The following is a 14,553-nucleotide window of genomic DNA, read 5'->3' as shown; positions in this document are numbered from 1 at the left end:
AAAAAAAAAGTTCTTTGGGGTACTTTTTCCTTTCTGGTAATCTGAAAACAGAAATGTCTATGTTCTTAACTTCAAATGAGCTTCAGATCAGCGTCCAGGGCCATCTATCTTTGCTTTGCCAGAAATTCAAGCAGAATCCCATTGCACTGGTGTTCTAGAACCTTATTTCAGTCTTGTCTGTTGCTAGATTTTAGGAGCTGGGATGATTTAAGCTGTTGGGATCAGTTTGGCTTGAGCTATGAAATGCCCTCACCTAAGAGGGACTCAGAGATAGATTATAAATAATCATTAGGCCACTAGTGTTCTCAGAGAGGTTATACAAGAAGAATCCTATATTAGTGGAGGTTTTGTTCTTTGTTGTGTTTTTTTTTTTTTTTTTTAACCAGACTTGATTTTTTTACAGCAGTTTTAGTTTCACAGCAAAATTGGGCCAAAACTCTAGAGAATTCCCATATACATCTCACCTTCCTGACTTTACTACTCTCTTAAAGGGAAGTGCCAGGCTGCCTCAGTTCCCCCTAGCAGGCCGGAGCCATGCCTTCAGTGCCCCCACCATACTTAATATAGGCATTGCCTTTATTGGTATGTCTGTCTCCTTACCAGATTTCAGTCCTTTAACTGTAGGGCCTCTGTCCCCAGTACCCAGAAGGACATATAAGGCCATCCACTCAACGGAAACGAAAAGCACATGTGATTCAGTCACTGACCCTCTGGTCTCTAAGCCACCTGGCTAGCGTGAATCACACTGAACCAGGGACAGCACAGGCCAGGGACCAGCTCGGAGCTTAGGACCTTCAAATGGGACCATGGTTGTCAGCCAGCCAGAGGCAGTGATAATACTTTCAATCAAGTTCTGTTCGCAAGACTAAGTTCAAGTGGATGTGCCTGACGCTAGTCTCTGAAAAGAAAAAGGAGACATTCGAATACCTGTTTTATGAGTTGCTAGACCAGTTCCCAGGAAAGGGAACCATGTAGAGATGCTGTTAGAGCTCCGGGAATGGGATTTGAACAAAAATGACAGGGCCCACCTTACTTTCTTCCAGGGCCCGTATTTAATGCCTCTGTGCATTCAGACACTCCATCAGTCATCCGGGGAGACCTGATCAAATTGTTCTGTATTGTCACCGTCGAAGGAGCAGTACTGGATCCAGGTAACCCCTCCTTCCCTTGTCCTTGCCCCTCCCTGGATTGCTTTGTGTAAATATTTCACTGTGTCATACAGATGTGGGGGTCAGATCAGGAGTTGGACTATCTGTAATCCCTGCCCTGCCCAGCTCAGTACTAGCTGGACTCTGTGGTCTGTGTATCTGCTGCAAGATTTGGAAACATCCAGATATTTAATCTGAATTTCTCAGGGCAATCAATGGGCCCCCTCCTGACTTGATTCGAGCTGGTTAGAAAAAATCTAATCAGGATCCGACTGCGGGTCATCCATACATCCAGGTATTATTGAGTTCCTTCAATACACAAATGCGGTGAACATGTTGGAGGTCTTCCCCCAGAGAACTTGCAACCCAGTTAAGGGCACGGTTAGCAGTTTGAAGAAATACAGAGCAGAGGACGAAAGCAGAACCATCAACCAGGGAGTGCTCTTTTAGAACTTTGAGGATATCTTTATAAATCCCACCCCACCTTATACTAGAGACTAAACCTATAGTTTTATGCACACCAGGCATGTGCTGTACTACTGAGCTATATCCCCAGCTCTAACAATCTGTTCTTTATGGAAAAGATTAGCCTTGCTAACAGATGCCTGAGAATTGTGGATGCACATGTTCTGCTTGGCCCATTCAGGGTCCAGGTGATGTCCCCCTCTTGCTCTTGGGTCCCCTGTGCTTGAAGGAACATTAAATACACCTAGGGTTTTGTCTGTCACTGAACAGGACTGTACCTACCTCTGTCTATCCCAAAGATCCTGTGCAGAACCTATCTTGCTGTGGTCTACCACTTTTTTCCTCCTCTGCTGTGACCCCGACAATTACCCAACCCCATCCCTTAGTAGAGTCATGACTTCTGGCAGAGTTGCACCTTAAAAAGCCAAATTGTTTAAGTAATCATACGTTTCTGTGTGCAACTCCCTGGAAGTGCAGCCCTGGGGCAGGCTGAAGCAGGTTTCATTCTGTACAAAGGGGCCATGTTGATGCACAGGGAGGGAGGCCCATATGGGGCCTCTCTGGCATCTGGAATGAACGCCTGGGTGGCCGCCATCCTCAGGGTGGATATCTGGCTCCTTTGGGACTTCTGTTCGAAGACACAAGTGGCCACCAGCTCAGGGTCTTCACATGTTCCTGCAAAGGACCCAGTAGGAAGTAGTTTTGGCTCTGTGGCCCAGATGGTCTCCCCAGTTCAACTCTGCCTCTGTCTCAGGAGACCATAGATGACAATGTAAAGAAACAGCCTATTCACCAGAGCAGGTGGGCTGAGTCTGACCTGTAGGCCACAGTTTCCTGGTGATACTAATGTTGCCTCTCTTGTGGAACTGAATATGGATGAGCTTTAGAGACAGGGAAAAGAAGTTTGTGGAAGGTGTAAGAAAAAGAAAGAAAGAAACACCCAGGGCTGGTTAGCTTGCTCACTGAGGTGAGGCAAGAGAAGCCCGGCTCTGAAGCAAGCAGCCGCCAGTGTGCTGAGTTTGGAAGATTAGGGACACAAAGGTACCTTCGAGAGTAGAAATGAAGATCAAAGTAGAAAAGACTGCCAGGAAAAGGCTAGAGAAATCCTTTTTAAAAATTAGAGTCATGCAACCCCATTTTTACCCTTAAGGTTCATCTGTGATCTATACAGAAATAAATCCTCCAAATGTTCTTTCCTAGTAAATTAATAGGTCACCAGTTGTGCCTTTCATATAAAAATCTTTTCCTCCAATGTAATTGCAAAAGCTATAGGTAGCTGGTATCTTGCAGATCATAATTTTCTAGGACTTTGCACTCCTGGTCTGTGTGGGTAGAAGATTCTGAATAATTAAACACAAATTGTGATTTTTTTTTTTAAATACCTTTGTCCTATGGGCTCTGAGAGGGAGCTCTCTGTGGGAAAGTTGCATAAGTGGGATGAAAGCCAAGACACTCCTGTGCTCTGGCTGGGCAGGAGCAGCCAAGCGTGAGTGATGCCTTGGTCAGGCTCTGAAGCAGAACAGAGATGAGCAAGATTCCCCGAGGGGCTCCCGGGAGAGCGAGGGAGGGAATAGAGACAGAGCTGGGGAGGCAGGCGCCCTGAGATTCACTGAGGAGGCTCCGGGAAAGTGAAGGAGGGAACAAGGGAATGGAGCTGGGGAAACAGGCCCAGAGTACGCATGGTAACAGAGTATTGCCTGCGTCGAGCTAAGGGGAACTAAGGCGCTGGGCTTTCCTGTCCTCAGCAGTCAGTCCTTGTCCAGAGGCTGAAGAGCTGAGAGCTGAGGGTGCTTCATAGTCTCCATGAGGCACATCCAGAAGGTAAGGTGGCTGTGATCTTCAGAAGGTATAAATTTAGAGCATCAGCATCCAGTGCCTGCACCAGTGGGTCATGGGGTGGGATGAATGACTCAGCACACCAACTACCAGGTGTCCACCTGAGCACTGCCACAGCACTGCCTACAGGAGCCCTGCTTTTCCTACAAGCAGTATCTGCTTGTCCGGCCATGCATGTTGAAGTGTGGAAATGATGTTCTTACCATCAAATTTTGGTAAGCATACACAATGTTCCAGGCACAGTTCTCAGCTGTTAATAAGTGAGATCCATTTGTCCATGCTGCTAATTTCATTTTACACATAAGGACTCTAAATTGCAGTAAACTAAAGTGACTTGCCCAGGCCTTATGACTAGTGGGTTCTCGGATTGTAGCCTAGGTTATCCCACAGTGGTGGGATGATGTAACGGGAACACAACTGTACCTTTTTGCCTTCAGTAGCTACCCAGGACCCACAAGTACAGGTGCCCATCCTGCCATGGCACTGAGGGGTATGAGAAATTTGCTGCATTCGCTCTATCCCCACAGGACTGGTCGCACTGATTCACACGCTAGGAACAAGAAAAAGTTCTTCTCAAGTACTATAGTGGGTGGATGGAGAGATGCTGTTTTCAGAGTGAGCTGAAAGGAATTATCATTTAGATACGTTTTAAATATTCTTGCTCTTAGTTTAGCTACATTCTGTTTTCAGATGTGTCCTGAATAATGCTTATTTGCCTTATAATGTGCTTTCTGAAGTCACTAGTGTACTTTTATTGAATGTTATTTTGTTGCAGCGGTTCCACCAAGACTGTATCATACAGTATTAATATAAAAAGCCTTGGGCCCTGGGTGTGGCTTAGTGGCAGAGCATTTGCCTAACAAGGCCCTGGGATCAATCCCCAACATTAAAAATACTTATAATAAAGTCTTGTCAAGTGGATTTAAGATGAGACCGTGTTTATGGTTCATGGTTCCCGCATGCCTTCTGGATGAATCTTGGGGCTGAACAGCTGGTATTGGTTGGTACAGTCAAGGAGGGGTCCGGGTTTTGCATGTGGTCTCAGTTTACACATTCTATAAGAATTAGTCTTCTGCCAAAGTCTTCTTTCTCTTCTGCCCATCTTAATTTATCTGAGGCCGTTAGAACCTAAATTTCAGAGTACTTTATGATCCACTGACATTGCTCTCTGAGACTGTTAACTGTTTAGTTTTCTCAGCTTGGCTTTTTTTTTCCCTCGTGTTTTGAACTTAAATACTTCTGTAAAGGGGCAAAAAAACCACAGTGAAAATAAAATCTAAACTGTTTACAACTTTAAATTTTATACAGTTCATTTTATGTACATTTGTTCTTTTCAACTTCAGTGTCCTTCCAGCCTTGGGTTCTTCTGCCTAAATGCCCAAGGACCCTGCACACCACACACTGGCTCCACACACAGGGTTGTTTGTGGGAGGTACAGTGGCCTGAGTCTTCCTGTGTTCCTTAGGGTGGTGATGGCAAGGCTGGACTCCCTAGCCTCAGCTGCACATGCCACACAGCTACCTGTGACTATGTGACCTTTCTGCGGAGGTGGGTGTGATAGTGTGTCATCACAGGACTGCTTGGATAGCCAGATAGAACATCTGGCTTGGATGAAGGTTACAGACATGGGAGCCTGCGTATTGTTCTGGCTCACAGTACTGACCTCAGCATCTTGGTGTGGTAATCCACAGATGACATGGCCTTCGATGTATCCTGGTTTGCTGTGCACTCCTTCGGCTTGGACAAGGCTCCTGTCCTCCTGTCCTCCCTGGACCGGAAGGGAGTTGTGACTGCAGCCCAGAGGGAATGGAAGAGCACCCTCAGCCTGGAGCGCGTGAGCGTGCTGGAATTCCTGCTGCAGGTGCATGGCTCTGAGGACCAAGACTTTGGCAACTACTATTGTTCAGTGACTCCATGGGTGAGGTCACCAACAGGCTCTTGGCAAAAAGAGACCGAAATTCACTCCAGGCCCATCTTTATAACTGTGAAGATGGATGGTAAGATCACTCTTCTAGGTGTCGTGTTTTCCTCCTATGTTGTGCCACAGCAGATGGAATCCAGGCTTGGTTTTTTTCTGTAGGCCTGTCCTAGGCCTAAGCAGCCTTGCCAGTTGCTAGCTTTATAGTCCTGGCTTGGTGGCACCAGCAAGAAAGGGTTTTTAAAAGCCTTGACGCTTCTTTGATTCTGTGGAAACCCACTTCACTATGGCTTCTGCAGGGTAGAGGCAGAGTAGTGTTGAGAGGTCTCCATGTAAGAATGTAGATTAAGGACTGACTGCTCTGGCCCACCTATTATTTGGCCCAGGCTGGCTTCAAACTCACTTTGTAACCCAAGCTGGCCTTGAACTCCTCCTAATCTTCCCACCTCCACTTCCTACCACCTATTGTTTGACTTCTTGGAGAAGGGAGGCTCCCGGAAAGCCACTAGCACAGAGTGGGGATGTCTTAGAACCCTGAGATGGAGAGTGTCTCCCAGCCTCATTGACCCACACCAACCCCTGGAGCCAACCTGACCAGTCAGACCTCTGTTCCCTGAGCATCCCAGAGCTGGGACAGTTGTTCTTTGTTCTCAAGAAATGTGTCAGCCTCCTAAAGGCTTCAGAATAACTCCATGGATAGAGTTCATTCCAGGTGCTTCCTGTGATCAGGAGAAGCCTTGACCAAGAGTTTGTTTCCGTATCAGTTTAAGGAGGGGGGCCTTCAAAATCTAGCACTTCCACAGATCACTTAGTCTTGCTGTTGTGTGTTTCTTCCTAGGAAGTTTATTTCTATTCACCGTAGATAAAGAGGGCAAGGACTGACCACCCAAGAGAGAAACAACCCCACCCAGGTCTAGCTTAGTGACCCAGTGAGTTCATTAGGCAGCTTCACCAGTGAAGAAAGATGTATGTATGTATCTCCAAGGGAAGAGAAAAGCTCCCCCTCCACCCTTTCCAAAGGAAATGTTAGTGGGCCCCAACTTGAGAGGGTCTTAGGGTAATCACTACTGCTCTCTGACTTCAGAATGGCAATGGTCATTCCATGCCTGGAGGATACAGTCTTCCCACAATACTTTCTGATCCACCTTTTATGAAATGGGACAGCAATGTCCTCTGGGGCTGCAATGAAAATTATACCATTCCAAACATTAGGACCTGACCAGAGGCAAGCTCCCCAAAGAGTGTTAGTGCTTAAGGGAGAGGGAAGACGCACTCCTGAGGTGGAATCTAAATGTTTGGGCATTTCTGAGATTTCTGTCGTCTCTACCTGATTCACATCTTAAAATCTTTGCTTGAAGTGACTCCATATGAAAACCCATATTTACCAAACAAGCAGGGGAGGGATTATTCATTTTGCTCGATAATTTACTATAGTGTTACCTAAAATAGCTCCTTTAGTATACTTCAGTTATTTGATGCATAGAATAGATTTGTGCAGTTTTTTAAAGGATGCATCTGCTGCTCAATGTGTGCTGCCCTTATACTGACTTTTAAAAATCAATCTCCTGCCAAAACTCTAAAAAGCAGGTTGACATTCAAACGTATCGAGTGAAATCTCTTTACTGTTAACTGCCCCCCCCACATGCACACAGAGAACTGAGTGGGGGTCGTTTGCTCATTTTTCTCAGCAGAACTAGGTAGGCTGCTCCTGTCGACAGCGATGCCAGGTGCAGGGAATGGGATTTATGAGCTCCGATCTCTGGAGATACCGCTCCAGGAGGGTGGGGAGGCAGTGCACCCCAGCGGCAGCATTAATACTTTTTTTCTCTCTCCCAGTATTGAATGCCTTCAAGTACCCACTGCTGATTGGCGTGGGCCTGTCCACAGTCATCGGGCTCCTGTCCTGCCTCATCGGGTACTGCAGTTCCCACTGGTGCTGTAAAAAGGAGGTGCAGGAAACGCGTCGGGAGCGCCGCAGGCTCATGTCAATGGAGATGGATTAAGCAGCGGAGATCAAGGGACGGAGGGACATTGCAGGAACAGTGGGGGTGAGAAGAGGACAGTGGTACTTTAAAACAAAGTGTGTTCCACTAAAACCAGTCCTCTCTAATCTCAGGTGGGACTTGGCGCTCACTCTTTTCTGCATGTCAAGTTTTGAGCGCGGACATGTTTACCAGCACACAGCTCTTCTTCCCACGGCACTTTCTGATATGTAACGATCGAGTGTGTGTTTTCCCAGCTGCAGCATTTTAATGGTTAACCCTGGTCTAATTTGTTTTCTCCTACTGGCTTATCGATCCTCTGACTTGTATGTGTTGATCGCTTTTGAGTGGAGGGGTTGTGGTGAGGAAGGGCAAAAAAAGCATTGGGCGTTTTCCATTGTGGATGAGAGAGTACCCGCCTACCCGAGAGCCGGCTCCACATGGGGCTGACTCCTGGAGAGCTGCTACCTGCTGCCCTCTGCCCTGGCTCAGAGATGACACAGACCTATGCCCAGGCTAACTGTGGCTTTACCCCTGCCCATCCCCTATTTTCAGGGGTTAACCTACATTGGAAATCTAATCTTGGAGTATATAACTTCTTGAGCCAATCACTTTTTTTTTGTTTGTTTCTCTGCCCTCTTCCATTTGGGGGGCTTGTTTCCGAAAGGAAATAGCAGCCCTCCGGTCTAGATTTGGCTTTCCACCGAGCACCTTATCTCGCCACCTTAGCCTTAAGAATGAATATGAAGAAAAATCCGTCGTCACCTCTGTCCAGGGCAGCAGTAGGTCTGTGTGGAAGAGGACACTTGGTGGCAAGGAAAGGAATAGCTGCTCTCACCCTCCAGGGACGCCAGGGAGAGCAGGACTGGGGTCAGGGGGTGGGAGCGACATCTGAATTTTACAGTCCTAGCCAGCAACACAATGGCACCAGGGACCAGTCGGCCTGAAGCAGCCCTGCTGTTGTCCTCCAGGAGAGACACTCATTGGCCACCACAAGACCTACATGACGAACCACGGATGCGCCACGTCCTTCACCTGCCACTCCAGCTCCTTCACATGAAGGCACGTTGCTGCCTGCAAGACTGACTGACTTCAAGGAATCAGAAATTGCCTCACAGAGTCGTGTGTTTTCTGTGACCTTTTCAGTCTTGAAGTCTTTTTAAGATCCCTCTGGGGGGTAGAGAGGAAGGGTATACTTTGCCTTCCTATTAGGAACATGAAGGGAACCTGACAATTTGCTGTCATGTGAACAGCCTGTAAAATAGGGTTGAGAGCAGCTGGCTCTGCCTGACTGGGCCCAGCAGGAGCAGGACAGCAGACAGAGTCACATCGTCAAGTTCCCAGAACCTGCTCTGGCAGAACCTCAGCTCCCCAACATGTCACTCTAACATTGACCTTCCACAAGCCTCTAGTGGGTGCTAAGGCTCACAGTTGATTCATGCCCTCGCTCAGCCCTCTGCACTCTGGCTCTGAAGGATCTAACACTGCTGTCTTCCAAAGCGGGGAAAGATTCTTTTTGTCTTGAGCAATAAAATAATAAAAAATGATGACCATTCATGTGTGGCTCTTTGTCACCACAGACCAGGTGAACTGACCTGCCCCTGGCCTGCCACTCCACCTTGTGGCCCACAGTGGGCTCTGTGCTCATCAGTTTTCCTTGATTGTTTTGCCCTCTGTGGTGACTGCTCGTGTGATGGAAACTAGAGTATGTGCTGGCAATTACAATACAGGTGGGTCCAGATTGAGTCTGTATCGAGAAGAGGAGCAGCAGGCAGGCACTCCCCACCAAGCAAGAGAGGCCAGAAGAAGAAGGGAGGCTTGGTAGATTTGGGTATTTTCCCCATGTTATATTCTTACTGCTATTTCAGAGGAGGTAGGGGTATAGGTGATTGTCCAAACAAGGATTTCAAAGAACACAGCTGGAAGCTGATGCTCCATTCGGAACAGCGGTGCCCTTTGAGCCCACGGAGTTGCTAAGATTCAGAGTCATTGTAGCATAGCCCTTCTTAAGAGGAAGAGACAGACTTGTCTTGCATGGGCCAGATGGCCCTTGGTGGTGTAAGCAAAACCTCACAGGTCAGAGCAGACACTAATGGTGAGAGGGGCAAGTACTCACGCCTGCCTTTCTCTCTCAGCTGATGTTCAGGTTCAAGGCTGAGTTGTTGAGGCACAGGCCTTCACCCACCCACTGTGTTCAAACCCCAAGTCACTTGGGGATGGGAGAGGAGCCAGAAATCCCCAGGACATTGTAAGTGTGAGCTAACACTCCGTTGTACCAAATAGGGTTCCCCTGCGAAGTGTCCTTCGCAAGGCTCCGGCCTCCAATGCTGCTTTGAAGGAAGCAAAGAGCAAGCCAGGCCTCGCAAGGATGAGATTGCACTTCTTAAAAAGAAACTTTATAGAAGATTAGGTTTTTTCCTAATCACAAAAAATATCCCCCAGAAAGAGCCTAAACTCCATTCAGATTGAAGCCTCGAAATTACTTTAAATTGTTTACTTTCCGATGTTTACACACACAACTCACTTTTTTAAAAATACAGAAAATGCAAACTCTGGCTTTTTAACAACTTTTCAGATTTTTCATGCATGGGACGCTGGAACTGCAACTCACCAGCTGGATTAAATCTTTTAGATGTACCAATGTGTATTTCTTCCTCCCCCTTCCCCCCCTTGCAGCCATGAGACTCCCTCCTGCCCAGACCTCCGTCTGTGTCTCTGGTGGCTCTGGCCTCCTGCTTTGCAGACTGCCTGCAGCCATGGCTCCGTTACTGGCGTCTGTGAGCCAAAGACTGCGCCTTTAGAGCAGGAACTTAATAAGCAATACTACACAACTTGCTATTTTCAGAAAACTTTTTTTTTTAGCTTCACCGATGACAGAGGAAGAAGGGAACTGGGATTTGGGTAAGTTCTCCTCCACTGTTTGACCAAATTCTCAGAGATAAGTGTGTGTGTGCAGATCACTAGGAGAACAAGGTTGGCTTTCTTTCCCCAAGTATAACATAAGGATCTGCAGAATTGTCCGTAGACAAAGAAAAGGTCTTGTGTATTTTTGTCCATATCCAATGTTATGCGAACTAATTGTGTTGTTTTATACTGTGACCACAAATATTATGCAATGCACCATTTGTTTTTATTTCATTAAAGGAAGTTTAATTTAAATTGAAGTTGTGTGAGCAAATTGATACTGGCTTCTGTAATCCTTTCCTCTCTTCAGCAAGGATTGTGGCTAATTCCAGTTGCAATTTTAGCACCTTCTGAAATCTTTGAACCCTATAAAAGCATTGTAGAACTAGGGAGGTAAAGGACCTGAGCACAATCCTCAGAACCCATGTTATAAAAACGAAACACTGGGTGTGATAGCACCTGTGTGTACTTCCAGCACTGGGGAGATGAAGGTGGTTTCTGGGGCTCACTGACCAGCCAGCCCAAGCCAATGGCGAGCTCCAGGTCAGTAAAAGACCCTGTATTATTTATTGCCTTAGGACAACACCCAAGGTTGTCTCTAGCTCTGTATCTACAGACGCAGTGTTGATTTTTCACCTTTTATGCAACAACTAGATTTCATGGAGTCCTTGCTGAGGGTCCCACCACAACAGAAAGGTGGGGGCTGGGATTCTGTTGCTCGCAGTCCTCTTGGTCCCTTGCTGAATTCCCATGGCCTTTGTAAGTCTCTGTTCAGGAAAGAGAAGTTGGAGATCATTTCTCTCTGCAGATGAGGAAACAAAGTTCTGTAACCAGAGTGTGGCTGGAGCAGGTGGTTTTTCTGACTCATGCTGCAGTATGGCGCCCAACAGTGCAACATAAAAACCACACTCTTGCCTTGCATGCTTGGACAGGAGCAGGTGCCGACAGCTCTGACTCCAACCGCTCTCCAGAGCAGCACACAGCTGTAGCCAGCCTCCCCCACTGACACTTATCTTGGCCCTACTTTGTATTCTGTGTCCCATTTGGGTACCACTTCATGTGGTGAGTTACTCAAAGGCTGGCTGTGTGTCCCAGCCACTTGCATCATGTGTGAAAGGGATGGTTAAATGATTTGCTGTCAAAATGACCTGTCATCACAGATCCAAACACTAATGCAGTCAGAGCTGGTTTGGGGCAGCCCTCTACCGTTGCTGAAATGGTTCCTTCTCATAGTCAATTAAAAGCAAACACACCTACCATGTACCCAAGTACAGAAGCCACCTGCTACCCATCTGCCCATGGGCCTTGGCTCATACTGGTTTCTGTATAAACCTCTTTCTAACTGTCTAAGCTGTTCTCCTCCAGGCTCAGGGACTCCCTTCTGCCTATTTGGGCTGAGCGAGGCTTCCCTGACAGTCTGGTGATCTGATAGGAGTGTGAGGATTGGGGCATTCACTGTGGTGGCACAAGTGCCCAGTTCTGCATTGGGATTCTTAGGATGTGCCCTGCACAGCTCTTCATAGATATGCTGTCAATCTTCAAGTTACCCTGAGGAGCTCCAGCAGAACTCCAATGCAGCTGCTCTGCTTCCTTTAACCATAGACTGGTGTGCATGGGGCTCTGGAATAAAGGCTGTATGAGTATGAGTAGTCTGAGTATGGCAGGATCAAAATGCCAGCAGATGACTACCATTGAGAGGAAACCACTGAGGACACATGCTCCACCTCACAGGCCATGTGGGACAGCACCCAGGTCAAGTGAGGAGAAAGCAAGGAAAACAGGCGAGATTCCTTTACTATGTTTTGCTTAGGGAAAAACTGACCTAGTAGACTGGCTTCAGACTGGTTAGGCACAACCATTTCAACCTGTTTGGGGCACAGGGGCCATCCCTAACTGTCTGGACCTGACCTTGGCCTAAGACAGGAGAAGGGTGGTCCTGGACTGCTGATTGGCTGGGAAAGGCATGCTGTCGGTTCCCTGTTCTTTGCTGTCTCTGGCATGCCCTACAAAGGATTAGCAAAACTTAATGTTAAAAGCATCAAAATCTAGAAAAGAAAATAACATGATTAATATATTCTCAGCGTATGGTGAATGCAGCATGCTGAGACCCAGCCAGGAGCCTGGCTCCACCTGCTCATCTGGGTTCTCCCTGCTCTGCAGATTCTCAAGGCTACTTGGCCAGTAGCGCCATGGTTAACTAAAGCCATTTGATAGTGTGCAAAACAATGAAATGGCAAAGTAAGGGGTGATGTCAAAGCACGCCATTGTAAGATCAGATACCTACATATCAGAGGATATACCAGATACAAATGACCCAAAATGGGCAGAAGCCTCAAATGTAAAATGAGAGCTATCAGAATCCCAGGAAAAAAACACGGGAATGGCTCAGAACTTTGGATTTGGTCATGGTTTCTTATATATGACACCAAAAACCTAAATGGAAAAATAGAAAATAGACAAATGAGACCGTATCGAACTTTAAGATGTTTGCATGGCAAAAAAACGATAGCGAAAAGGAGAAAATATTTCTAAGTCATATACCTGATACAGGGTTAGTATCCAGACTGTGTAAGGAACTTGATTGTACAACCAAGACTCCAATTAAAAAAATAGGGTTGGATAGAAAACTGTGAAGAGTTTACACAATTGGCCACGGAACACAAGAAGATGCTCAGGATCCTGGATCAGAAGAAGAATGCAAATCAAAAGCACCAGATGTCACAGGACCTGCAGGAACTCAGAGAAATGGGAACATAGAGTGTTGCTGAGAATGTAAAGTAGTCCTGTGGTTATGCAAAATAGTATGGAGATTCTTCAAGAGATTAAAACTAGACCTACCAGATGACTGAAAAATCCCACTTCTGAGAATAGGTCCAAAAGAAATTAAAGCAGTGTCTCTAAGAGTCATAGGGTCACAATGGCCGAGAGGTAGAAACAACTCAAATTTGCATTGACAGATGAATGAGTAAAGAAAATGTGTATATGCATGTGGAATATTATGCAGCCTTTAACAAGAAAGACCTGGGGATAGGGAGGTGGTTCAGTCACTAAAGAGCTTACCGTGTAAGCATGAAGACCTGAGTTCAGATTCCCAGCACGCCATGTAAACGCTGGGCATGGCAGCACAGGTCTGTAATCCCAGCACTGGGAGGCAGAGGCAGAGACAGGAGGATCCCTAGGGCTCACTGGCCAGTGGAATCAGGGAACTCCAGGTTCAGTGAGAGACCTTGCCTCAAAAAATAAGGTGGAGAGTGATCAAGGAAGATGCTAATGTCAACCTCTGGCTTTCACATGCATGCACTCACACAGATACATGTGCATATACCAAAAAAGAAAAAAAAATCCTCAAATGTGCTACAGTGATTGAACCTTAATGACAGTATGCTAAGTGAATAAGCCTGTCACAGGACAGATGTGTCTAACTCCTCTCATGAAGTGCCTAAAGCAGTCAGAACACAGCCGAGGGTGTAAATGGCATTGCCAAGAGTCAGGGGAGGAGAAATCAACAGCATTCCACCATTGCAAGCTGAAAAAGTTCTGGGGATTTGTTTTATGATAGTGTGAATATGCTTACTACTAACTGAGTGTTTAGAAGTGTTCAGGATGCTCATTTGAAAGGTTAAGTAGAGACTTTTAAAACTATGTTATCTAGAATTTTGTCCTGGGAAAAACTGTAAAGGTTGGGGGACAAATATATGGGATGTGTGCTCTGGTGACTTCACAGATGTTTTCTAACTTCAATGTTAAAGAAAAGACAATAATGGGTTTGCACAATAATGGTTGTGCAAGACCATGGTTAGAATCCAGACAAGCTGTGATCCTGGTGCTTTGGAGTCTGAGGCAGGAGCATTGACACAAGTTCAAAGCCAGCCTGTGATAAATAATGAGTTAGAGGCTGGCATGGGCTGTACAACCTAGCAGGGCTTGGACTAGGGCAAAAAGCTGGCTCTTTAGGAACAGCAAAATGACTTATTAGGTAAAAGTTGCTAAACACCAATCCTGAAGACCTGAGTTTCAGCCCCTGAACCCACAAGGTAGAAGGAGAGAATCAACTTCTGCAAGTTGTACTCTAACTTCCACACAGGTCTCACACACACACACACACACACACACACACACACACACACACACACACAAATAAATGTGTAGAAAAATGTTTGTAAAGCTGGCTTTGTAGTACAGTGGACATGAGCTCTACAGACTGAGTAAGCCACAACACATAGGTATGTGTCTCTCAAGGGGTGGGTAAGGGGGCTTCCTGTCCCCACTCCCTCCCTCTCCTTGAGGCTTATTCTGTTTT

General features: G+C 46.5%; 1 protein-coding gene across 1 annotated transcript in view; it reads left to right on the top strand.

The window, feature by feature from the left end:
• The window catches only part of Ptgfrn (prostaglandin F2 receptor inhibitor), a 52,618-nt gene extending 42,105 nt beyond the window's left edge, over nt 1–10,513 (top strand). The window contains exons 8-10 of the mRNA XM_017798067.1: nt 1,044–1,151; nt 5,141–5,446; nt 7,204–10,513. Of these exons, the coding sequence (XP_017653556.1) occupies nt 1,044–1,151; nt 5,141–5,446; nt 7,204–7,370 (581 nt within the window). The 3' untranslated portion in view covers nt 7,371–10,513. The remainder of the gene's footprint in view (nt 1–1,043; nt 1,152–5,140; nt 5,447–7,203) is intronic.
• The last annotated feature ends 4,040 nt before the right edge of the window (nt 10,514–14,553 follow it).

Source organism: Nannospalax galili, unplaced genomic scaffold (assembly GCF_000622305.1).
Source record: "Nannospalax galili isolate Female #2095 unplaced genomic scaffold, S.galili_v1.0 scaffold1951, whole genome shotgun sequence".
NCBI lineage: Eukaryota > Metazoa > Chordata > Mammalia > Rodentia > Spalacidae > Nannospalax > Nannospalax galili.
The sequence above is the reverse complement of the archived record's forward strand: the minus strand, read 5'-3'. Positions and strand labels throughout refer to the sequence as shown.